Below are 26,389 nucleotides of genomic sequence, written 5' to 3' on the forward strand. Positions count from 1 at the left end.
CAAAAAGTAATACAAGTTTGGATGATATGGTGTTTTAATATGGTCTAACTTTTACAATTTACAATTATGGACTACTCATATTTATGCAACCAACAGCAGAAATAAAACAATATATATTTTTTTCCCTCCAGAGGAGCAGCTCAGCCAAAGAAGGCAAATGGGCTGTGGCCCGGTCAACTTTAGCGTGACCTTGCACATCCCTGGCCCATACTTGATTTACATTAAGGTAATGTCAACTGGCTGGCAAAAGTTAGTAAATTAAGACGACTCAGAACATGCTGTATTTTGTTAAAAATAAACATATAAAGATAATTGATTTTTTCAAAGTCTTATGAAGCAAGTGTGTTTAAAAAAGGTGAATGTAAAGGTTGAATACTGTGAACGTGTTTATTGAGTTCAGCATTATAAATATGGGAAACTTATGGGGAAAAAAAGTTCGGAAACTTTTGTTTGGTCGATTATTTCTCCGAACAATTTAATTTGAACAAATGAAAAACAAGAATGTATAACAGACGAATTAGTTTATTTTGTGGAATAGTGGTATAGGAAATGAAAATATGAGATAAATATATAATTTATATAGGCCTACACAAAAGTCCCAAACAAAAAAATCCTATACTGTTCATACCTCAGTTTTATATTTGTTAATCATTTTATTTAATCTCTTTTTTCTCAATTTTATCTCATATTTTAATTTCCTATACCACTATTCCACAAATTAACTAATTTGTCTGTTATACATTCTTTGTTTTGCATTTGTTCAGATTAAATTATTTTGTTTCTGACTGCACGTGAATGCAACACACTAGGTCAGAGTTCGCTCTACTGCGCCTGCGCGGCTTGCCTGACCCGGAAACAACAACATGGTTGTTTTGGTATCCGCTTGTTGTGTTAGCAGCACTCATCTGTCAAAAAGGAAAAGAAAACCTTTAACCAGCCAGGTTACACCACTGGATTAAGGACGCTGGTCAGGATCACCTTTACTATGCTTTATCCGAGTTGATGAAACGAGCCGTGTTTCTAGAGAAAGACATATTTAGTTAATTACAGTTAGCTCACAGGTAGCTATCTAACTCAGAGACACTTGTGTCAACACGTTGTGTCCAGATGGACTGCACGGCGCTGGAGCTCGATGCTGTCAAGTTTGCCAAAACAGCGGTCACCTACGACCAGAGTGGCAAATATAACGAGGCTGTGTTTTACTATAAGGTAAGTAAAGTAACACATTGTTGACTTGACCGGTGTGTTATAGCTGCTACCTGTTAGCTCATCTCACATAGAGGTAAACATTCACTTTCACTTTCATGATGAAGTTTACCAGCTTGGATTGTACCTCATCTCTGTGACATTACAGTAACATTGAATGTATATTAAAGCTTTGAGACTGTCCCAGACCACTAGTTAATAGAGTTATATGTTTGTATAACCTCTACCTTCATACTTTACCTTTATATACTTTACTTACTGAGGATAAGAAAACTAAATGTCTGTGTTGAATGCTTTCATTTTGTATGGGTATTTTTTGTTATTGGTGTTTTTTTATGAGAGAACTAGCACTGTAGTCACTGAAAACAGCAAAAAAACTATACAATATTGATTCAAGATTCAAGATTCAAGCCCTTTATTGTCATTGTGTAGTACAACGAAATTAGATTGTGACAATCCCATAGTTGCTAATGAAAAGATAATACAATAAAAAAGAGAGTGCAATATAAATATACAAAATATAAAAGATAATACAATATAAAATATAAAAATACAATATGTATATTGATGAGATTGCAGTTTTGCCAGATTATTGCACAAAGTGTCTGTCAGATAATTATATAATTATTGCATAGAGTGATCAGCATGTTATTGCACATATCCGTAACAGTAGATTTACAGTATTTACATTGCAAAAGTGACACAAAAGTGACCAACGTGTTATTGCACATTTACATGGCATGTGTTCAACTCAGACAGGGAATGTCTTGATGTCTTGATGATTTGATTTTATCATTTTAATTTTTATTGGGCTTTTCTTAAGTTATAATTCTGTTAACATTGTGTTCTCCATTCTCTAAAGAGCCTACTACTGAGCGATCATGTTTTCTACTTCAATAACAAAACACCCGTTTATATTTATTTATTATTTACTTATTTATTTATTACTTTAAGCATATACATTTACCTCTTTCCTGTTTACATTGCATTTGCAATTACTGTCTACCACACATATTATTTTATTATTATGTTATCTATATATTTATTATATATGTTGTATTTTATTCTAATATTTTAATTTCTGCACTATTTTATGTCTTAGATTCTAATTTTTCTACTTGTTTTCTACTTTCTAATTGTTGTGCATATGACAATAACTTGAAACTGCATCTTCTGGGATTTGTTTTTACTATAGGAGGCAGCTCAGGCCCTGATATATGCTGGCATGGCAGAGTCCAAACTGGAGGGAATCCAGGACAAAGTGAATGAGTACTTGGATCGAGTCCAAGCCCTCCACAACGCTGGTAAGCTCACATGAGAAGAGACTCAGGGGATCCACTGTTTCATTTTACTGTTCCTGCTTTTCACTCTTCATCAGAGTGACATATGAAGAGTGACTAAGAAACTGGGGTTTCAGTGGTTTTACCTTTATTAACCTAGGGGACCATTTGTTTTATTTTTTTCTAGAATCATGATGCTTCTAGGGGTGTAAGAAAAAATAGAAAAAAACTAATATTGTGGTATTATGTTTTGTGATACTGTACTGACAGCATTGCATTCACAAAACATGCTTTTGGGAACTCAAACACAGAAGATAAACAAAAAGTCAACATGGACACGTCGGCAGTGTCTTGAATTGAAAAGGTTTCGGTTTACTGTGTTTCCAGCGCTTGGCAGATTCTAATGCGTTACATGTTATTATTCATCACTCCCTACTGTTCACGCGAAGTTAATGTAACCTGATCAAAAGTCCTGCAGAGGTGAAGTGCTTTTGACAAGTAATATGTCAGGAATTGCTCAGGGCTGTTACTGAATGGGCCCTCAGGACATACTTTCTGACTCCTTTTTCCATGACTCTCCCTCACACGATGGGTGTGTGCATGCGTGTGTGAGTGTGTGTGCGTGCACATGGGTGTGACCACAGATACTATGGGAGTGTCCTGTTTTGTTGGACAGCCAGTGCATGATGTTTAGAACAGAGTGTATCTGTTGCATGTTCCTGCTGTTTTCTGTGAGATGAAAGGCAAACATTTCTGTAACAGCAGCTCTAAAGAGAGGAGTATAGTTGAGTTTTTTTTTTTTTTTTTTAATACTCATAACCTTTTTCACAATTGTTCATATGGTTTTTTTTTTTATTGCATACAGAAAAAGTATACCTACAATAATAAAAAAAATTCTCAGGTTACAGAAAGTTCTGTAGCTTAAATAGTAACTTCAGTATTTTTCAACCTGGACCCTATTTTCCCGTGTTTTTGTGCTTAAGTGACAAACAGGGACAACAATTTCTGGAATTGGTCCAGTATTGAGGGATAACGCTGTAACCAGCAGCCGCGAAACAAGTTGCGAGGATCAAGTAAGCTGCATCAATGTAATATTATGTCCACTAAAAGTGCTTGTTTTTGCCACTGACAGGCTCAGATTGTTATTATAAGTGTCTGACAACATTATGGAAAGGACCCTACAGAGAAATAAAACCTTTTTCTTATCTTTCACGTGATCCGGTCTGTTTGTTATTGTTTCCAAGTCCCGCTCAAGGAGAAGTCTTGTGGTGAACGAATTCAATGACCTCGTCCACGTTGTAGAAATCATCTAAATATTCAGTTAAGCCATTGAAAAAACTTTTAGATAACACTAAGCTACGCTTTCTTTACTCCAACACAACAAACTCTGCCTGGCTGGAATTTTAATGACCTGTGAACGGCTGCTGTCTACAGCACTCTCCCTCAATACTGGACCAGTTTCAGAAAGTCTTCCCCATTAGTTACTTGGACACAAAACATGGGAAAATAGGGTTCAGTTTGTAAAATAATAGTTACCCTTTAAGAATAACCCAAATTTGAACCTGACCTTTAAATCCAAATGAGTCTAACTTCATTGATAGAAATGGGGTGGACAGAATATCAGAAACAAACAACCTCTCAATATAACAAAATCCAGTTTGACAGCAGCACAAACTGCAGCCTGCAAAATGCAAATTCAGTTGAAGCAGCACCTCTCTAAAACAGTCTCAACACAAAGTGAACATTATAACTTTCATGAAGGGAGGGTTTGTTGGAAAGCTGCTGTGTTACCTTTGTGCACCTAATACTAAATGTACTACTTTGTTGCTTGCAAAGATGCAACAGGGCCGCCCAAAATGAATCAGTTTTCCTGTTTGTAGTTGTAGTGAACATGGGATCTCCTGACAAAGTATCTATTTTGTGTCCTAACCGTTCCTCCTCTTGACCTATGACTCCAGGCCAGGCCCAGAAGAGCGACCCGCTGAAGTCCCGTCAGCAGGTGGGCCTGGAGCGTGCCCACTTCCTGGTCACCCAGGCCTTCGAAGAAGACGAGAAGGGAAATGATGATGAAGCCATTGAACTGTACACTCAGGCTGTGGAGCTGTGCATAAACACGGTAGGTCTCCCCCTTTCTCTCTCTCTCTCTCTCTCTCTCTCTCTCATATATTGTCATAACAGTAACTAACTTTCATTCCGTCACATTATTATCCCTGCTTGCTTACACATTTGTTTTCCTTCTGTGTTTGCAACAGTCCAATGAGACATCGGAGCAGGCGCTGCAGAATAAGCTGAAGCAGCTGGCACGTCAAGCTTTAGACAGGTAAATGTGAAAATTAGTAAAAAAAAAAGAAAAAGAAAATGACTTTATTTTCCAGATTAAATTAAACTTCTCCACTATTTTCTGTCAGGGCGGAGGGTCTTAAAGAATCCCAGTCCAGAACAACTCCAACTCAGGACAGGACGGGGCCTCCTGGAGCCAAGCCCAGCAGTGGTGCTGGTTCTGTGGGACCGGTTCGCCAGTTCTTCCCCCTCGGGCCAGAGTTCAGCCTCCATGACCGACAACAACCCCAGCCGGTCCGGGCGGTCCAGTCCAGCGAGCCCAGTGGTCAGCGCTACACGTCTGAGGAGATCGAGGTGCTCAGGTGAGCCGGCTGGTGGAAACTGTAGCCGTGAACGGACAAACCAAACACTGGTCCTATAGAGAGAGTCTTTGTCGTTATTTTTATTTTTTTCGCGTCGGCCACAATAGTACTCCTACATGTTTGGCATACTAAAGAAGTTTCAGTTGGTTGCAATCTTCAACCTCACTGCTAGATCCCTAAATCCTACACACTGGACTTTTAATACTAGTCTAAAAGCACTGGAAAAAGACAAAGTTGATATAAACGTCTTAGAAAACAAGTTTTTGATCTGCAGTGAAATTATATGAGCAGTCACGGTGTTTATCGCGAGGGGACGCACCGCTTCCCAGCATTGGTCGCTTGGTGGGCTGTCACTAGACTCAAGGATCTCCCCACCTGATTGGACGAACGCTTTCCCTCCATGGGCTGCTGCTCCCAGCTTTCAAACCGGAAACAATATGGAGGCTCTTTTGGAAACTTTCTTCTCTTATTTCACGAAAATAGTTCACTGAAATGTGTCTGAAAACATTTGAGGCGAGAAATAAGCCATGCAGTTGCTGAATCTGTCTTTATTTTGGATCAACAAGGCTTAGTTTAAAAGTTTCTAGAGAGTTTCGAGAGGCGGCGAGTCGCGTCGGACGCCTGTGATTTTTGCATAAAGTAGACTAGACCTCAACTTTATGCAGATGAGGAGCGGGCGTCGTGACGCTCTCCGTCTCTCGTATCGCGCCGCCACGCTACCAGAATGCATTTCACGGCTGCTTACATAGACAATGAATGGGGAGCGTGGAAAGGACGGATCCTGTGGAGACCTACCATAATCAGTCAGGGGAATTTTAGTGCCTGAATATGTGACTGTTAAATTCTTTTTAAATGTGACATTGAATTAAAAGGATCAACGTGACCTGAATTATGATATTGAAACTAAACGGGAAAAGAAACCAAATTTATGTTAGTCTTAAAATTTTGTTCAGGACATCCTTCGCCCGTTTTGTGGAATACTCCACTGGTGGCATCTTTAACATAGACTAACCCATTTCAACCAAAGTTTTTGCTCAGTGAGAATGTCCTGGAAGTGTTTGAAAAAAGGGCAACCTGTAAAGTTTTCATCACACCAAAGACAAGTCTGAAATTTTCATCACAAGACACAGTACTGACTAAAATCAACTATTAGCTGTTCTGTTGCATTGACCTTGTCCTTCTTAATTTTCAGGAGTACATCTACAATCAACGGCATCGCCTTTGTGCCCTTCATGAGTGTTGACCTGAGGGAACGATTTGCCTTTCCTGTCCCATTCTCGTGAGTTGCTTTCGATTTCAGGTTTTTTTGTGCACAGTGTCAAAGCCAAAATATGCTGTTCAAGCTGTCACATGACAGTTACGGATTGGATTTACATTTTTAATTACATGGTTGTTTTTATTTAACAAATGCTTGTTGCATTGAAGGAAAAGGGTTTCTACTAGGACTAGTACACACAGTAAACAGAATGAGTGGCTGCCGGATGTGTCAGTAGATCTTAACTAATTTTTTTTTTTTTTTAATTCTTTTCACCAGGGACAAAGCAGGGAAACTGGCACTTTCACCGAAACAGAAAGCCATCTTCTCCCGCTGGGTCCGGCCAGACGAGATCTGCAATAACCCCACCATGATCATGTCTGTGTCCAGCTTCAGCATCAAACAGGTCAGATTAGGTCGTCCACTCTACCCAGAATGCATACTGTAGCTATATTGTACGTTTCAGTCCTGTCAGTGTGAGTGCTGATATTGTACATTCTGCTTTTCCTGGATGTATGAACTTGTCTAAAATCAGCCAGTAGAGGGCGCAGTATTCTCACAGATCTTTATGGTAGACATGTTAAACCTTAACCTTGTTAAACTTTGGTAAGAATATTGTGTATAAACATTCAGCACTCTCACAGTTTATATGTTTAACTGTCAACTTATTTTGTGTTTTTTATGTAAATGTATGTGGTAATATGTAGGGATATCGTCTTCATACAATACCAGCTTTATTACTGGCATACACATATCAAAAAATTAACTTTAACCTGTAAAACTAATGTGATCCTCTCTCCTTTTGCCCAGACGGTGGTGTCTGACTGTTCGTTTGTGGCGTCGCTTGCCATCAGTGCGGCCTACGAGAGGCGCTACAACAAGAAACTCATTACCAGGTACTAAATTAAGCTCTATGTTTTATTCTTCTTAAAAGATGGGGGAGTAGTTTGTACTTCTTTAAACAGAAAAAAAACTTTTATATTTGATATTTAATGGAAATGACTTACAACATAACCAACAGCAAGTAGGAAACTTTTAGCTCCCTGGCGATCACCTTCCAGCCAGCTGTCACCTTATTTAAGAGGAGGAAGTATCGTATAAATAACTCTTCATTTCAACGTCACGAATCAGCCGCTCCTTGTTCGTTACGGCACCTTCAAAGCAAGCAACAGGAATAAATAGAATCAGGGCGTCCGACAAAAGTTCAGCTCAAAACGGACATGGTAATGCCATTTTTGGCCAATTTTGACAGCCCTAATTCTTGTGTAGTTTCTACTTGTATGCTAGTTATAAAAACCTCTTATTTTATTTATACTTATCTTAACTTTTCTGTACTTATTTCTGTCTTTGTGCTGCTGCAACACCTGCATTTCCCCTCTGGGGATCAATACAGGTTTATCTTATCTTATGTAGACAGCCAGAGTAGAACAGAATACATTACACTGAAGAACATTTACAAAAAAAACCTGCATCCATATCCATTACATTTGGGACCTTGAGTGCCTTTATATTAAATATTCAATCAAAATCCAATATTATCAGTCAATGTCATCAAAGCCACACTGTATATCTGCATTTGTCCATTGCAGTTTCTAACCATTTTAAATAAAGGCAAACATGTGCTTAGCATATGCTTACTGAAAAAATTAGATGAGATTCAACCATGAGACCTTAATTGAGTGTTTGTGTTCTTGTGTTACAGCGTCATCTACCCTCAGAACAGACGAGGGCACCCAGAGTATAACCCCTGTGGGAAGTACATGGTCAAGCTTCACATCAACGGAGTTCCCAGGAAGGTAAAAGACAAATCACCACAGCCTGTTCACCTGTAGAAATAAAACACTAAGGGGGCACTACAAGACACATAACACACAGCAGAATATAACACATTATAAATGCATGTTCTGCATACACATTTTGGAGACTACAAGTACCAGTAATGTGCTGGTTTGCAAATATTCTTGCTTTCCAGTTTGTGAATGGAAAGGATAACGGAGATCTCTGTTGCTGTCAAAATAGTTTTTTCAAGAAGTGGACGTGATAAACTTAAGGACCAGTGTGTAGCATTTTGGGGATCTATTAGCAGAAATGGAATATAATATTCATAACTATGTTTTCATTAGTGTATAATCACCTGAAACTAAGAATCGTTGTGTTTTTGTTAGCTTAGAATGAGCCCTTTATATCTACATAAGGACAAGGAGGCTGAAAAGAGGAGATGTCATGCATCCTATAATTGGTGGTACAACGCATGCGTTGTGAAATCTGTTCTGCACTCGCCAAAATTGAGCCAAGACTGCATCTCCAGTTGCACTGCGCATTTGTCATACCCCAGATCTCAAGACCGTGTCCCAGCCTCTTTCAATAAGCCTTGCATACGGAGCGGGTCCTCTTCACGCCATGTTGCTTCTCCATGTTTCTACAGTAGCCCAGAACAGACAAACTAAACACTGGCTCTAGAGAGAGCCTTTGACCTTTTTACTGCTGAAACTGCTTTAACGTGAGCCGCAGAATGTAAAACCATTGTATCGCCAGCCTCTGTCTGACTTCCGCTGCTCCTAAAGTAGTGTTATTATAAGTAAGGATGGCCTCTGAGCGAGGCCAACGACATTAGCCGACACACACTGTCCCTTTTAATAAAATAAAACATGGACAAGATGAATCCAACAGTGAGAATGGGCTTAATTCACTGAAATGTGAATGCTTAATTAATTCAAAATACAAAGTAAAACATCCGTATTTTTAGTTAACAACTGTTTTCATTGATTTATTATTAAATTTACTATAAAAAATTTTTAAGAAAATGGCATCATATAGAGGAACTAGTAATGAAGTTAAAGTGATGATCTTTTTTATCATCACTCAAACTCACCTGTACATCCTTCCTCTGTCCTCGCTGCAGGTGATTATAGACGACTACCTGCCGGTGGATCATAACGGAGAGCTGCTGTGCTCCTACTCCAGCAACAGGAACGAGCTCTGGGTCTCCCTGATAGAGAAGGCCTACATGAAGGTGATGGGAGGCTACGACTTCCCCGGCTCAAACTCGGTGAGTGAAGGTGGAGAAACCAGGAGATGCAACTATTTTTTAAACTAGTTATTTCACCTGCTACAGTGAAACTGTCCAACACTAGAAGACCCAGATACATAAATTGGAGCATGGATTTGCTGAGAATGAGCAGCAAAAACTTGACAGAGCTTTAAAGTTTCAAATATTTTTTTATTGAGAAAGTCATTCATGTATCCCTTCATGTTGAATTGGACAGGCTTGCCAAGTCTGGGAGTTTGTAATAAAAAACATCTGAGTCACTTCCAGGTCTTGAATGGTTTTAAAATTACACAAAATCTGCAAAAGAAGTTCTCAAAAATATTGGCAACCAATTTGCCCAATCGCTGTCAGCAGACATGATATAGAATACAAACAAAAGTCTGATGTTTGTCAAGAAACTGGGTTGTGGAAATAGTCTGAATTGTTTATATTTGTTGTGTGTTACAGAACATCGATCTGCACGCGCTCACCGGCTGGATCCCCGAACGCATCGCTATGCACTCAGACAATCAGTCATTCAGCAAGGACGACACTTTCCGTATGCTCTATCAGAGGTGAGTATCACACACAGCAAAAGTTATTTCCTAGTTCAAAAGGAACTCTTCACCTTCCCCCTCTCACTTTATGTTTTGCTTTTTGTGTCTCTGCCTATCTCCGGGTTTCTTGTCCTTCATCTCTGTTTTCATTTGTTTCTCTCTCTCCGTTGCCAGGTTTCACAGGGGTGACGTCCTCGTTACCACAGCAACGGGAGTGATGACAGAGGAAGAAGGGGAGCGATGGGGTTTAGTGCCAACACACGCCTACGCTGTTCTTGACATCAGGGATCACAAGGTTAGTGTAATTAAAGTAGCGCTAGCGTGTCATCATACACACTCATATTTATCATGAGAGCGGATATGGAAAACATAAGCTTTAATGATTCATTTGTAGCACACCTATCCTTGGATGAAACTGAAGTCTTAAACATTATGGGTGTTTTTGGTGAATGTAAGTTGCTCAATTGGCTTTACGTGCAGTTATGATGGTTAATTCAGTGTCACCCAAATGATTGCCATTCAATCAGTAAAATCCACAGCTTGTATGGCCAGTGGATACATTTTTTGTCCTGCATCTGTTGCAACTGCCATCATGTCTGCGGGTGTGTTGTACTTGTAGGGAATGCGTTTCCTGCAGCTGAAGAATCCATGGAGTCACCTGCGGTGGAAGGGCCGTTACAGCGAGCGTGACGAGAAGAACTGGACACCCGAACTCCTCAAGTACCTCAACTTTGACCCCAAGACAGCACAGAAGTTTGACAATGGTATTCACTCTCTTTTTCCCGAAATGTAATGCCTACAATATGGACAGAAAAATGCTAGTACTCTATGCGAACAATGGTGGCCGGGGGCACCAGATGCGTCAGGTTACGCATGATAATTAGGGAGGGAATGACATTCAGCTCGTCATTAGAAGACATTTTCATTAATGTTAAAGGTCCAGTGTGTAGGATCTGGTGGTATCTAGCAGTGAGGTGAGGGGATTGTAACCAAATGAAGCCTCTCCTGTGTGCTAAGCGTGTTGGTGAGCTATGGTGGCCGACGCAAACACACAAATGGCCCTCTCTAGAGCCAGTTGTAGGTAATCTGGAGCAGAGCCAGTGCGTAGAGTGTGCGTGTACATAAGAAGTGAGTGGTGAAGCTAGAGAGAGAGAACAGTGGCGACGGCAGCGAGTAACGTTATCGACTCCGGCCCAAGCAGGAAAAGTTAGCAGATCAAATACAAATCAAACATATATGTTCTCCAGGTGTTTTCTGGATCGCATGGGAGGACCTTTGTCAGTACTATGATGTCATCTACCTGAGCTGGAACCCCGCCCTGTTCAAAGATTCCTCCTGTATTCACAGGTGTGTGTATATTTCCCACAATTTGTTAAAATTGAGTTGTATTGTGAGTACATGTGCTCAGTGCTCTGGTGTGTGTGCCGTCTGCAGTAGCTGGGATGGGAAGCAGGGCCCGGTGAAGGACGTCTACAGTCTGGCCAACAATCCTCAGTACAAGCTGGAGGTCCAGTGTCCAACAGGGGGAGCTGCTGTGTGGGTTCTGCTCACCAGACACATCACCGACAAGGTAGGGATACAGAGCGGGGAGATATTGACAAAGGGGGGTATCCTGTATTTGTATTTTGTTCACACCTCAATTCCAGCAATGTTTAGATGTGATATTGTAAGGCTTCACTTTTATCTAATGATCTAACGTTCTCTGTTTGTTTGTCCAGGATGATTTTGCACAAAACAGGGAGTTCATCACTCTTGTTGTTTACAAGACAGATGGGAAGAAGGTTTACTACCCAGGTAAGGTTTGACAGATGCTTTCGAAGACATTTTCTCCCTGTGGCACTGAGCTTTGAGATTTGTAAGCGTAGATGAGTGGCAGCAGGAGATGGAAGGTCTTTATTTCTGGCACACAGTCACACACAACAAGGTCACAACCCCCCAACTTCTCTGATACGTTACTCTATTCACAAAGACAGCAGCAGACTTTAAAAGAAATTGTTCACTTAAAATAAAACAAACTTTTTACTTCCATGAAAAACTCTGTAATTTAAGAATAAATTCAGCAGGTCCACTTTAACTGTCAGCTCTTCTAACCTCTGGTTATTCATTATTAATGAACGCCCCTGGCTCCCTCCACAGCGGACCCCCCTCCTTACATCGACGGCATCCGTATCAACAGCCCACACTACCTGACCAAGATGAGACTGACGAGCGCAGGGACACACACCTTCACACTGGTGGTTTCCCAGTATGAAAAACAGAACACCATCAACTACACACTGCGGGTGAGAAAGACTTTCATATAAACTTTTTTAATCTCCAGTTTTAGAGAACAGCCACAGAAAGCTTTTTGGAAAATGAAGTGCATGTACATGTGTACAACCTTTTATACTCTGGGCCTTATTAGTCATTTGTATGCCTCCATGCCGGCGACAGCCGTGGCCAGAGGCATTATGTTATGTTGTACGCGATATGTTTTTGGGTTGTCCGTCCGTCCATCCAGTCCATTCTTGTGAACGCGATATCTCAGGGACGTCTTGAGCGAATTTCTTCAAATTTGGCACAATCGTCCACTTAGACTCAAAGATGAACTGAATAGAATGTGTTGGTCAAAGATCAAGGTCACTGCGACCTCACAAAACACGTTTTTGCCCATAACTCAAGAATTCATATGCTAATTATGACAATATCAAACAAATGTCTAACAGGAAAAAATTATGAAGTGATGACATTTTGGACAGACATAAACTGCAACTTGACTGGTTGGCAGAGGCATACGACCGCAAGGGTGTTATTCTAGTTTTTGTCTGCCACTTTTGAAATCTATGCACTAAATACAGGAATAACATTTAGAATGTTGTTATTCAATGTTAGATGTATATTTACACAAAAAAGACTTCCACTGTTTGACTAAGCTATTCTTTACGTGAAACGTAAGGAAGTGAAGTTGGCCTGATGATTTTACAAGCCAATTTCAGACCCTGCCGATACTTGAACTGTGTGCGTTTGTTCGGTGTGGAAGGAAGAACCAATGCCAACTATTTTACAAAGCAGATCATAGGTTTATAGATGAGCATATTTGCTGTGTCTTCCAAGCAGTCCTTTTTTTTTGCAATAGTACAGTACAGTATCTATAAAAAATACACATACAAAGTACATTGTAAAAATCTACTTGGGAAGTAAACTTGCTTGAGATGGGTCATCCATGCTGCAGTGAGCATGTCTGCTTTTGTTTTTGTCACATTTGCGTATTGCAGGGTTGCAGTTGAGAACAGCGACTCCTCTCCTCTTCACTTCTCTTCTTCTGTGTGTATGTGTGTGTGACCCAAATATATTTTTTAGTCATTTATAATTCATGGACTCCTCTTGCTAACTGCAGCGAGGACTGTGGAGAACTGTTTATACTGAAATCACTCATTAAAAATAAAGCATGTACCCTGCCTGTACACATGTCTGCTGCTATGTGTGGTGATGTAGTATGTGTGTGTAATGGCATCAGATCTCCTGTAACCGCTGCAAGCTCTCCCTCTCTCTCTCTCTCTCTCTCTCTCTCTCTCTCTCTCTCTCTCTCTCTCTCTCTCCGTCTCTCTCTCTCTCTCTCTCTTTCTCTCTCCGTCTCTCGACCAAGCCAACGCTCCCCCCTCAGCTCAGATCAGCCTTTCTCTTTGAAAATCGTCTTGAGAATAACTGATTCAACTCTCTGTTGTTCGCTGAGTTTCCACCAGAGATCAAAGCAGGAGATGTGATTTTTCTTTCACCAGAGCGGCGCTGATATGAAAGATCTTTTTTTGTGCGCAGATAGTCATGAATAAATTAACAGCTTTGTTACAAATTGAGATATCACCATGTTACACTTTGTCTTACAAATTTGCAGATTACGAAGACGCAGTATTAGGTAGTCTTATTGTTGTATGCTTCATAGGTTGTTTCTTATGATCTTTAACTCACCAGCTTTTGCTTTTATATTTCTCTATGCTTCGTGTTGGCTTTCTGGTTTACAACTCGCACAACATCCATCTTCTGTATATTTTTTAAACCCCGACTGCCAACCAGATTTATTTTGTTAGACCAGCTCATTTTCAGTGTAAAATAACAGTTGTGTTTCTCTCTGTAGGTGTACACTGGATGCAAATTCACCTTCTCCAAGATCCCAAATCCCTTTACTCAAACCAAAAGGGTATGTTATCCACACACCTACTGTATGTACAAGTAACTAGCCATACATAATGTCATTATTGTGTTTGGGTCTCTGCTTCTGTCTTCAGATCAACGGCCAGTGGAAAGGTGCCAGCGCTGGAGGTTGTGGGAACTATAAGGATTCATACAAACACAACCCGATCTATCAGATTAACCTGGAGAAGCCTGGACCGCTGCTCGTCGAGCTCCGAGGATCCAGGTCAGGCCGATAAGACCAGGAACTGATGAAGTCATATATTAGGCAACATCTGAACCTTAATATCTGACAATGACAAGGCAATTTTGTAGTCCAGAAGAAGCTCCAATACAGTTTTACATCTGAGTTAGCTTCAGATTCTTATTTCATTGTGCTCAAAGCAATAAACTTAAAGAACAGAAGCAAATGATTTTTACTCCAGGTTTTATCTCCTAGGCTATATACAGACAGCATTAATAATACAGTTACACTACCTGCTGCGCAATATGCGCACCACCTCGGAGGAATCACGCTCGACGTGGGCCTGCCAGCCCACCCGTAGAGAAGTGTAAAAATATTTTCAGTGCATTATGAAACTGGTGGGACAAAATAGACTATGGCGGGCCACCAGAGTAGGTAATTAAAGCAGCAGTAGGTAGAATTGGAGCAAATATGATTCATTATGTGGTCACTATATCCTGACAGTAGTGTATGAGACAGGTTATCTGAAAAAAATCATGTGCCTCTGTGTCCTCCGGTGTCCTCCGGTGCTCCTAATGGCATCTGCAAGATTTCACAGACCGGAGGAAAACAACCAATCAGAGCTGAGCTGGAGTCTGCCGTCTCTGAGCCGGCTGTCAATCACTCGCGAACTCTGATCAAAGAGTCAAACTAGGCTGCGCCGATCAAATATGAATCAATATTCTGTTACTGTAATGCCTATTTCTCACCTCAAATGTTTTCAGAAACATCTTTTAGTGTACTGTTTAGCTGTAAAATGAGAAAGTTTGTGACCCGGCAGCCATGTTGAGATCAGTTGAGGAAATACGAAGCACCGCCCACCAGCTGGAGCAAACTTTCTCATTTGTCAGGTCTGGGAGTTGTCCATGTTTTCGACTTAGAATTTTAACCCAGTGTGTTTTCAGTTCATGAAAGTTAATTGTGACATTTTGGTCACCTAAAAATGTCTTATTCTTTAGCTTGTACTTAGCTCCACCCTCTCGGGTCACTTGTGGTTGCTAAAAACCAACATGGCGACGGCCAAAAACAAAGATGATGATGGCCAAAATGCAGAACTCGAGGCTTCAAAATGGCAGTCCACAATCAATGGGTCGTCACAGAAATGATGTCCACTCCTCATATACAGTCGAAGATTCAGCCCAATCAAACTTTATTAGACGGAATGATAAACAGTAAAACAGTGGGGTGTTTGACACATGTTTGAGGTTAAATGGCATGCAAGAATAAATATGCTACAAATGCACAAGTGAAAAAATATAACTAAAAAATGCAGAGCTAAAATTAAAAAAATGGAATAAAAATTATGCAAATAACATAATTATAAATAACAAAAAATGAAAAGACAAAAAAAACTTAAGTTAACATTTAAAGATCAGCTACCTTTATATTTCTGGGCTGTCTCTTTCAAAGACTTGAGCCAAAAGCTGCCTCACCAGAGATTTTATCCCAGCACTGAAGAACAATAAATCTGTGTTGAAGCTGGTAGTAACACCCTGTCTCCGGTTTTCTGTCTGTGTGTCTGCAGGCAGTACAGTGTTGGCTTTGAGATGGTGACGGTGTCGACGGTGGGGGATCCAGGCCCGACTGCCCTCCAGAAAAGGACCAGTGGAGATTACAGGTGCTGTGGGTTTAACAAAAACAAAAACTGTGGAGCTGAAGAAATGCTGACCACAGATCAGGCATCAAAAGCACACTGGTAGCCTTGCAGGAGCACTTTTAATGTAGAATATACCTGTTGACGGTCTTCTTCAGGCCTACAGTACAGTGGGGGTCTGCTGGACTCCATCCTGACTCACTCATTGACACAGAAACTGGAGAAGTCAGACTAATTGAACTTCACAGTCTGGTCCAAACAGAACAGAACAATAACGAGAAATTAATTTTGTATGGACATGGTAATGTTACAATAGATAAAGGAAATGATTGTCAATGATTTGATTTGTAACAAGTAATGACATATTATGCATGGGGTGAAACCTAAAAGAGGGTATTCATAATTTCAAATAACCCAGTAATTTACATAACATTATTATGAACCACACTGAGGAGACATTTAGGGTCAAGCTGTTATGAAATTCATGATATTTACTTGTCAGTATTGTTCCACTAAAGTTGTTTATGAGGAAACTGTGTCATAGTAATGTCTGAAGTGTGATTATAGTTGTTTCTTTTAAATGATCAAACATGTCAGATACGATGGCATTGAACCTGTGCTGCTGGGTTGTCTCCCCCTCTGAACTAATGTATGTTAACTTCTGTAGAGCCTCAAAGACTCTCTCTCTTTTTCCAGGTGTGGCTTCTGCTTCATGGATGCGGACCACGTCCCAGCAGGCCTCTACAACGTCATCCCCTCCACCTTCCTGCCCAAACAGGAAGGACCCTTCTTCTTGGACTTTGCCAGCACCTCGTCCCTCAAGGTCTCCCAGCTCCAATGAAGATGGAGCTGGGAGACAGGACGGGGCAGGGACTGGGAGAGAGGTACTCGTAAAGGGTATCATGGGATGTCGCTGAAACTGTACTTTGGATGTCATGAGGTGTCAAGGCCTCGATAAAACGCAGAGACCCCAGAAAGAGGACAGATTGTGGGCTTGAACTTCAATGTTGGCATGATGGTACCACGCAGTTATGGTGACTTCAGTATGGAATGAAACCCATCAACAGTCAAGGCGTTTTGGGACAGGATAAAAAACCCTTTCAGCAAAAATTAAACAGACAAAATAATAGTGACAGAGAGCTGCTTTACCTCCTTCTGCCATAATAAAATAGATTTAGTATCTATTGAGCATTGACATCATCGTTCTGATCAGACGGTTAAATCTGATGGATCTCATGAGATGACGGTGATCATACGGCCACATCCTGGACTCGACAGGATGCAGAGATGTAACAGGGTTAAAATGAACGCCAGCTGCAAAATAAGCGCCATGGCTGCCTGGAAGCAGCAAATTCTTTTCAGGTTCTATTTTTGCTGCAGTGAGCACCTCAGCAGTCCAGTTGTAGAGTCTTTAGGAATATCTAAATTTTTACGGCTGTTTTGAGATTTGTTTCTCAAAGGAAGGGAAAGGAAGTTCCTCAGAGAACTAGGAGGGCATCTGTCCACATACTCGTTCACGGTTTAGTCCCCTTAATTCCAGTGGCAACAATATCTTAATTCTACCGCATACAGTAATCTTTAATGCCTCATTTCCACTGTATTGTTCGCCTCCACTCGACTCGCTTTTTGGTACTAGGTCCTGTTCTCTATTTTGTTTTCCACTGCAAATAGTTCCCCCTCAGTGTAGGTGGGATTTTCAAGTGATTGCTGTAGCGACATCGTGTGAAACTGCTGTGGCATCATCTTCACTCACTGAATCCTTTCATCTGCAACCAAACATGGGAGCGGTTGTAGAGATCAAGCTGGTCCCAGATTTAAATACAATAAAATAAGGTAATAGTAGATAAAAGTAGAAACCACAAAGAAACATTTAGGTTCACAATAACTCCTAGTGAAAAATCAACTCAAGCTTGAGATGCTCACTACTGCGAAACAACTTGAGAAGAAGATGTTTCTTGATGTCATGATACAAAACTTTATTCTCCAGTGTTGAGAATTTCCAACAAAATTAGGCCTCAGTTGTCTCTTTCTTTAATTATTACTCGACCTTACCGTGATCAGACTTGATGAGTTAGGTTTAAATAGTCCGGAGTGTCGGCCAAAATAGTAAAAGCTGTTTGAAAGTCTGTGAGGTGGAAGGAACAGTTAGTTTCCTTAAATGACCGTGAAGGTTTCTTTTTATTCTCAGGAGCAGTGCAGCAGAGCAGCACCACAGGGAAACCAGTATGGCAGCAGTTGAATGATGTGTCTTCATGCTGTCTGTGGATGTGACGGCTGAGTGATGAAATATCAGCCTGATCTCACTGACAGGCCTCACATCAGCACTCAGCTTGAGACAGGTATCACACGCTGTATGTGTGTGTGTAAATGTTTGTCACTCTCAACAGGTAAAAATGTAAATGCATTGCCAAGTACACATCCTCTGTTTACTTTTTTTTTGTTGATATACTGCACTTTTTTTTTCATCATTTCTCATTATGTTTATTGCCAAACACAATATATTGGATTGAAATATCACTTTGTTTCTTAAACGCAACCCGTTTAAACAGTTTTTAGGAAGCGGCTCATCTGACCATCACCCTGTTTTCTTTACCTTGTTTTCAGTGTGGAAAGTTCCACCCATCAGCAGTCTGTCTTGTACAAATGTAGCTGCTATATTCTGTGCTGCTTATCTCTGCAACGCTAGCAAAGCTTTGCAGTTGGGTATGCTGTGGTGGATCTGCTGAATGAGATCCAGGCTGCATGTTGTGGTTTGAGCCCATCCAGCAACGTTAAGTGTTAAAATTAACAAAAGAGGTCATGTTGCATCATGTGGTAGCACTCAGCCAATCTCACACTTAAAGTAATAATCTCGAAGATTTTCATTTAAATAAATGACTGTTAAGTCAGGTAACACAGTGGCGATTGAGCCTATGGTCCACTGATGAAGGCCCTTGCATTTGCAGTACTATTAACTGGGTGTCTGTGGAGACGTTCCCGGGAATTCCCGACACTGTTTGTATCTCTGGGAAGTGAGATCCAAAAGCACGCTTGCAATTGCTGCTTATCGCCATATGTGCCGCCAAAGGGAATGAAACGGAGATCTTCGAGACTGTAACTTTAAGTATTTGTCTGTGCTGACATTTGCGTGACCTTGAGTTTGTTTATATGTCAAACTACTTTTAGGTTTTTCTTTCCAAAATTCAAATGAGAAGTTAGTGACAGACAGCTGACACTTTTGCAATGCCCTTTAGTTGAAAATGTTTACACGAACGTGGCTGCAGCGGACTACACAGGGTTGTATTAGTGTTGAGGTTACTGTGCATGTTGTCACACTACTGAGCACCATTCACAACTGTAAGCTGCTGTAGTGAATGTAAAGCTTAACAGTCTGACACCAATGATTATTTTCATTTCATTATTGTTGCACTTAATTGTTTGTTTAGCCTATAAAATGTTTTAAAAAATGTCCCTCACACGGTCACAAAGCCAAAGGCTAGATCTCCATTTCGCTTGTTTTGTCCGACCAACAGTTAAAAACTAAAACAAATACTCAGTTTACAGCGATATAAAACACATTAAATCAGCATCACATTTCTGAACGTGGAACCAGTGATGTTTTTGCATGTTTGCTTGATAAATGACTCAAACTATTAATTGATTATCAAAATTGTTATTGATATATTTTTTTGCCTATTCGAGGAATCGACTAATTGTTTCAGCACTAGTGCGGCATGTGTTGTGTGCACGTGGCTCTCATTTCAATGCAGACTGCATCAACAGGGCACTTGTGCACTAAACGATATTACAAAAACATTTTCATAATATAATCCACAAGACTTTTTAGATGATTTCATTATGTTAACCCCACGCTTTGGCTTTGCTTTACAATCTTTCAATTTATTTATTTGTGTTTATCCCGTGAAGAACTTGCCTCGGTACACAATATTTCATGTGCAAATTTTGTATGTGATAAACTTGACCTGGTTCATAGTAATGCTTCCGGGGAGCATGGTGACAGTTTTCACTCATAATTACTGTTAACAATAATTCATAGTAAGGCCAGTGCTGACTGGTTGTTGACTGTAAATGAACTATAAATGCTGGTGTGCTAAAAGGTTGCAATGTTCTGTTCGGAGTGAAATATAGCTTTAAATATCCATTGCCAAGTATTTCTGTCAAATATCCACTTTTTGAATGATGATGAATCATTATATTATTATTACGAATGCTCATGACTCTCTGTTACCATATTCGGTTTTGTCTTTTTAATTGGCAACAAGCCGACTAATTTAAATATGCAGAGGGACAATCTCTTGCAGCGACCTGTTGTATGAATGATGTTGTAATGTTTGCAGAACTTGCACTAAATGTTGGGTAGACTGACGTGTTCAGACTTTGAATACAGAAAACGATATCTGCTTCTGTCTGTGCTCTTTTATTTTGTATTTATTTGGGAAGGGAGGGGCTTTTATTTTGATAGAGCTTGCAACATTCATCAGATTTTGTACTTTTTCTGTCAGATAACTCCTGTAAAAGGTTATTTGATCTCAACATGCTACTAAGGCTAATATTAATTCCTTGGGACGTTTATTAAAAAGAACTTGCCGGATACATTATTGTACATTAAAACACAAAAGTGATCTAAAAAAAAGTTAGCTCCTTAACAGTTATCTGTTGTGCTGAAGCGAAAAAGAAGTTTGAAGACATAATTGATGGACTAGGAAAGATTGAACAGTTCCAGACAAACCTTATCTCCTCCTACACAACTGCCAACTTGCTGACTTCATTGAGCTAAGTTGACATCCAGCCACTAGGTGTCGCACTCTCCCCCCTCCGTTCCATTGGGTCGTGTCTAGAAGGGAGCCGGCAAACCGCGAATTCTGATCTGAGATCTGCAAAAAATCGGCAAACTCTCGCGAGACCCCATACTATACTATGACTTTAAAAAAAAAAAAAAAATGTTGACATACTATACTATGACTATTTTATATTTTCGACATACTAGACTATGACTTTTTTTCAACATGCTATACCATGACTTTTTTTTTTAAAAGATTTTTGACATTACACTATGTTACACTATGTTCTTTTTATTTTTTTCGACATACTATACAATGGCTTTTATTGTTTTTTCGACACACTATACTAGGACTTTTTTATTTTTTCAACATACTATACTATGACTTTTTTCGATATGCTATACTATGACTATTTATTTTTTCGACATACTCTACTATTACTTTTTTCTAAATACTATACCATGACTTTATTTTTTCGACATACTCTATTACTTTTTTCTAAATACTATACCATGATTTTTTTTTTTTCGACATACTATACCATGTCTTTATTTAATTTTTTCAACATACTAAGCTATGACTTTTCGTCGATATACTATACCATGACTTTATTTAATTTTTTTCGATATACTATACTATGACTTTTTATTTTTTCGACATATGATACTATGAACTTTTTTTTTTTTTTTTTTACCTTTTTCAGACATTGTTTAGACTTTTGTTTTCCAACATTTGTCAAACTTGTTTTTCAAAAAAAAATTCAGACATTTAACGGACTTTTTTTCAGACATTTTTTCCAGTCTTTTTTTTCTCACCTTTTTCAGACATTGTTTAGACTTTTGTTTTCCAACATTTGTCAAAAAAAAAATGTTCAGACATTTTTCAGACTCTTTTTTGAGACATTTTTTCCAGTCTTTTTTTTTTTACCTTTTTCAGACATTGTTTAGACTTTTGTTTTTCAACATTTGTCAAAACAAAATTTCAAACTTTTATTTCAGACATTTTTTCCAGTCTTTTTTTTTTTTTTTTTTAACCTTTTTCAGACATTGTTTAGACTTTTGTTTTCCAACATTTGTCAAACTTTTTTTTCAAACTTTTTTTTCAGACATTTTTTTTAGACATTTTTCAGACTTTTTTTTTTTTTTTTTTTACCTTTTTCAGACATTGTTTAGACTTTTGTTTTCTAACATTTTTCAAACTTTTTTTTCAGACATTTTCTGGACTATTTTTTTCAGACATTTTTCTGACTTTTTTTTCAGACTTTTTTTCCATCCATCCATCCATCTTCAACCGCTTATCCGGGATCGGGTCGCGGGGGCAACAGCTCCAGCAGGGGACCCCAAACTTCCCTTTCCCGGGCCACATTAACCAGCTCTGACTGGGGGATCCCGAGGCGTTCCCAGGCCAGAGTAGAGATATAATCTCTCCACCTAGTCCTGGGTCTTCCCCGTGGTCTCCTCCCAGCTGGTCGTGCCTGGAACACCTCCCAAGGGAGGCGCCCAGGAGGCATCCGTGCTAGATGCCCGAACCACCTCAACTGGCTCCTTTCGACGCAAAGGAGCAAGGACTCTACTCCGAGTCCCTCACGGATGACTGAGCTTCTTACCCTATCTCTAAGGGAGACGTCAGCCACCCTCCTGAGGAAACCCATTTCGGCCGCTTGCACCCGCGACCTCGTTCTTTCGGTCATGACCCAACCCTCATGACCATAGGTGAGAGTAGGAACGAAGATTGAACGGTAGATCGAGAGCTTTGCCTTCCGGCTCAGCTCTCTTTTCGTCACAACGGTGCGGTAAAGCGAATGCAATACCGCCCCTGCTGCTCCGATTCTCCGACCAATCTCACGTTCCATCGTCCCCTCACTCGCGAACAAGACCCCGAGATACTTAAACTCCTTCACTTGGGGTAAGGACTCATTCCCTACCCGGAGTAGGCAAACCACCGGTTTCCTGCTGAGAACCATGGCCTCAGATTTAGAGGTGCTGATTCTCATCCCGACTGCGTCACACTCGGCTGCGAACCGATCCAGTGAGTGCTGGAGGTCGCAGACCGATGATGCCAACAGGACCACATCATCTGCAAAAAGCAGCGATGAGATCCTCAGCACACCGATCTGCAAACCCTCCTCCACCCGACTACGCCTCGATATCCTGTCCATGAATATCACGAACAGGATTGGTGACAAAGCGCAGCCCTGGCGGAGGCCAACCCCCACCGGAAACGAGTCCGACTTATTGCCGAGGATCCGAACACAGCTCTCGCTTTGGGCGTACAGGGATTGGATGGCCTTTTTCCAGTCTTTTTTTTTTTTTTTTAACCTTTTTCAGACATTGTTTAGACTTTTGTTTTCCAACATTTGTCAAACTTTTTTTTTCAGACATTTTTTCCAGACATTTTTTTTAGACATTTTTCAGATTTTTTTTTCAATCTTTTTTGTCAGACATTTTTCAGACTTTTTTTTTTTTTTTACCTTTTTCAGACATTGCTTAGACTTTTTTTTTCTAACATTTTTTCAGACTTTTTTCGGACTATTTTTTTCAAACTTTATTTTCAGACATTTTTCAGATTTTCTTTTTTTTTTTTTAAACATAGACATAGCCTACGATACAATGACTTTTTTCCACTTACTATACTATGACTGTTAATTTTTTTCGGCATACTTTGATTTTTTTCCCGAAAAACTATACTAAGGCTTTTATCGAGATCAACTGCCTAGCCTTTACAATCTCGCGAGAGTTTCCCCAGTATGTGGTCTCCCTTCTAGCCACCAAGTGCGTGCCAGTTCATTGTACAACCTGCATAAAGTTTATCACTTAAGAAATGTAAAATGCGGAGGTAAAAACAACCACAACAATCCCCTGAACAACATCGATTGATGATGGTTCATTCTGAGTCTAAAATGAATCTACAATATGTTTTAATTAAATGCACCAAACCGTCTGTTTGTGTGAGCAGCTGGTGTGAAGAGTACAATCTGATGGCGCAAAGGCAGCGTGGTTTCTTCAGCTTGTCCAGGGAACTTGCAGCCATGAAAACTCAGCGTGGTAAGTCGATCTTTCTTGATTTTTTACTTACTTTACTACCATTTTTAGATGTCATTCATCTTCATCTTACAACATGGTGACTGACGTCGACCGCTGTGCTAGAAAAAAAGAAAGGAAAGGTGATTAAAATACCTCACAATGTGGCATGATGCTAGAAGCAAAAAGTAAATAAACCATTGTGCCCTATCATCTCAATATATATGTGAATAAAAATGGGTTCTGTGGAGTTTGATAGGTTTCCTCAATTCTCAAGTGGTAAAAAAAAAAAACTACAAAACCTGTGGTTTGGTGCCAAATTAATTAATACATTTAATAATTAATTTTTACTTGTGATTTAAGACTAGGACTTGGCACACAGTCTGAGTAGTAGACATTACTCCTCCATATCTTTATAGTAAATAGTTGTTTGCTGTTATATTAATGCTCTGAGTTTCGAAATGAACGCCTTTTTAAAATACAAGTCTTCATTCAAATCTATTCTGATAGTGATGGGTCGCCAAAGTTAAGTTACTAAGAAAAAAAAAAACGCAATAAAAGTCATAGTATTGCACGTCGAAAAAAAATTAAAAAGTCATAATATACTATGCTTAAAAAATAGATGAATGTCGGAAAAATAGAAAAAAGTCAGTATATTATGTCGAAAAAAAAAAAAAAAGCTATAGTACAGTATGTCGAAAAAAAGTTACAGTATAGTATGTCGAAAAAATAAAAAAGTCATATTCTAGTATGTTGAAAAAAAGTCAGTGTAGTATGTCAAAAAAAAAAAAAGTCATAGTATAGTATGTTGAAAAAAATCATAGTATGCCGAAAAAAAGTCATATAGTATGTCGGAAAAATAAAAAAATGTCATACTCTAGTATGTCGAAAAAAAAGTCATAGTATAGTATGTTAAACAATAAAAAAAGTATTGATATAGTATGTCGAAAAAAAAAAAAAGTCATAGTATAATAAGTCGGAAAAAAGTCATAATGTAGTATGTCGAAAAAACAATAAAGGCCATAGTATAGTATTTTGAAAAAATTCATAGTATAGTATGTTGAAAAAAAATCGTATGCCGAAAAAAAGTCATATAGTATGTCGGAAAAAATAAAAACTCAAAGTATAGTAAGTCAGACAATAAAATAAAGTCATGGTATAGTATTGGTATATATTTTTTAAGAATTCATAGTATTGTATGTCGAAAAAAAAAAGTCAGTATAGTATGTCAAATAAAAGTCCTAGTGTCAACAAAATTAAAAAAAGTAATATATTATGTTGAAACAAATTCAGTGTAGTATGTCTAAAAAAAGAAAAAAAAAGTCAAAGTATAGCTTGTTGAAAAAAAAATCATAGTGTAATATGTCGAAAAAAGTCAGTGTAGTACAAATAGAAAAAGTCATAGTATAGTATGTCGAAAAAATAAAAAAGTTATACTCTAGAATGTTGAAAACATAAAAAAGTCATTGTATGTCAATTTTTTTTTTTTTTTAAGTCTAAGTATAGTATGTAAAAAAAAAAGTCATGGTTTATATGTCGACATTTTTTTAAAGAATTCATGGTAAAGTATTTGGAAAAAAGTCATGGAGTATGTCGAAAAAATAAGTCATAGCTTGTCAAAAATTGTCAGTATAGTATGTTGAATTCTAAACTGTTTTTATGACATACTACACTATGAATTGTTTGTCATTTTATTCTATTACCTACAAATACAATTGTAAGACATTTACATACATAAATAACATACATAACATAAGAAAATACATCATAGTCATATATCAAGTACAGGAGCGTAGGTTAAGACACCAGTTATTTATTAAACATCTCCACGTGACTTCAATTCACCTCGGCTCTGGATGATTTACAGTGTGCCATTTAACAGTAATAAATTCTCAATTTCGATACACAGTTGTGCCAATTATTTAATGGATGAAGCACTTTCAAAATGATCCCCAAGTCAGTGGTTGTACTCAGGCAGCTAATGTACTTTTGCTTTTGTGACAGAAGCTTTTGCAGCTTTTAGTGGAAACATACAAAAAATAAAGTGAATAATTCGTAGAATCTTTTTCTTTCATCTCCCTTAACCAACACATTTTCAACACAACAGTGCTCTTTATCAGGCATGATAGTCCAAATGTGCAATGTCCTTCATAAAAGGAAAAAAGGAGTAACAATGCTGCCATGATGTACACTACAGGAAACTTTATACACACCAACTATGACATTCAACGTCTCTCTTTGAATGTGGATTTTCTAAATGAAGTGCAGTTGTGGCTGGTAGCTTAGAAACATCTCAGTTTATCAGAGAGTTCGGGTCAGAATGAGCCAAAATCCATCCAACAAATTCTCTTTTTGTTCTTCAGACTCCTTTGACCAATACCACAGTTTGCACGGACTTCTGGGAACAGTTGTCCGTGTTTTTGGCGTTGTTAGTGCGGGGGCGATGTAGGTTAAGAAAGCTGAAGCGTGCTTCCAGGCTGAAGCTCTTCTTGGTGCTGGAATTCGAGCTGTTGTTGTTGTTGTTGGAAGCCGGAGCGTTGTCCAGATCCCCCTCTGCACCTTCTGCCCGGTCACCTGCAGCACAGGAGGTCAGGGAATGGTTAACTTTTTTTTAAAGTAAAGTTTGCCAAAAAAAA

The 26,389-nt window shown here is 39.1% G+C and overlaps 2 protein-coding genes across 5 annotated transcripts in view; one reads left to right on the forward strand and one right to left on the reverse strand.

The window, feature by feature from the left end:
- Positions 1–843: 843 nt before the first annotated feature.
- capn7 (calpain 7) lies at positions 844–20,352 on the forward strand. Of its 4 annotated transcripts, none has more exons than XR_012596107.1 (22): positions 844–1,209; positions 2,402–2,510; positions 4,445–4,602; positions 4,739–4,806; positions 4,895–5,128; positions 6,321–6,407; positions 6,663–6,789; positions 7,194–7,279; positions 8,086–8,179; positions 9,286–9,432; positions 9,880–9,986; positions 10,143–10,263; positions 10,588–10,732; positions 11,216–11,315; positions 11,403–11,538; positions 11,687–11,762; positions 12,105–12,250; positions 14,080–14,142; positions 14,231–14,361; positions 15,884–15,976; positions 16,649–17,581; positions 17,654–20,352. XR_012596107.1 is itself a non-coding variant. In XM_074652956.1 (22 exons), exons 1-21 carry the CDS (start codon positions 1,108–1,110, stop codon positions 16,791–16,793), a joined length of 2,475 nt encoding a protein of 824 aa, XP_074509057.1. In that variant the 5' UTR covers positions 844–1,107; the 3' UTR covers positions 16,794–16,842; positions 18,123–18,234. The 4 variants fall into 4 exon arrangements, 2 of the variants coding, with proteins under 2 accessions (XP_074509057.1, XP_074509056.1); XR_012596106.1 differs by having other exon boundaries at positions 16,649–17,549; positions 17,640–18,540; XM_074652956.1 differs by having other exon boundaries at positions 16,649–16,842; positions 18,123–18,234.
- Positions 20,353–25,550: 5,198 nt separating this feature from the next.
- The window catches only part of sh3bp5b (SH3-domain binding protein 5b (BTK-associated)), a 39,957-nt gene continuing 39,118 nt past the window's right edge, over positions 25,551–26,389 (reverse strand). Inside the window, exon 9 of the mRNA XM_074652957.1 lies at positions 25,551–26,327. Within this exon, the coding sequence (XP_074509058.1) occupies positions 26,113–26,327 (215 nt within the window). The 3' untranslated portion in view covers positions 25,551–26,112. The remainder of the gene's footprint in view (positions 26,328–26,389) is intronic.

The sequence above is a fragment of the Sebastes fasciatus genome, chromosome 12 (genome assembly GCF_043250625.1).
Source record: "Sebastes fasciatus isolate fSebFas1 chromosome 12, fSebFas1.pri, whole genome shotgun sequence".
Taxonomy (NCBI): domain Eukaryota; kingdom Metazoa; phylum Chordata; class Actinopteri; order Perciformes; family Sebastidae; genus Sebastes; species Sebastes fasciatus.

Bases quoted from the DNA above. Each gene is read 5' to 3' on its own strand.
- capn7 (XM_074652955.1), top strand. From the start codon at position 1,108: ATGGACTGCACGGCGCTGGAGCTCGATGCTGTCAAGTTTGCCAAAACA. The intron at 14,143-14,230 runs GTATGTTATCCA...TTCTGTCTTCAG, and splicing joins CCTTTACTCAAACCAAAAGG to ATCAACGGCCAGTGGAAAGG. The intron at 14,362-15,883 runs GTCAGGCCGATA...GTGTGTCTGCAG, and splicing joins GTCGAGCTCCGAGGATCCAG to GCAGTACAGTGTTGGCTTTG.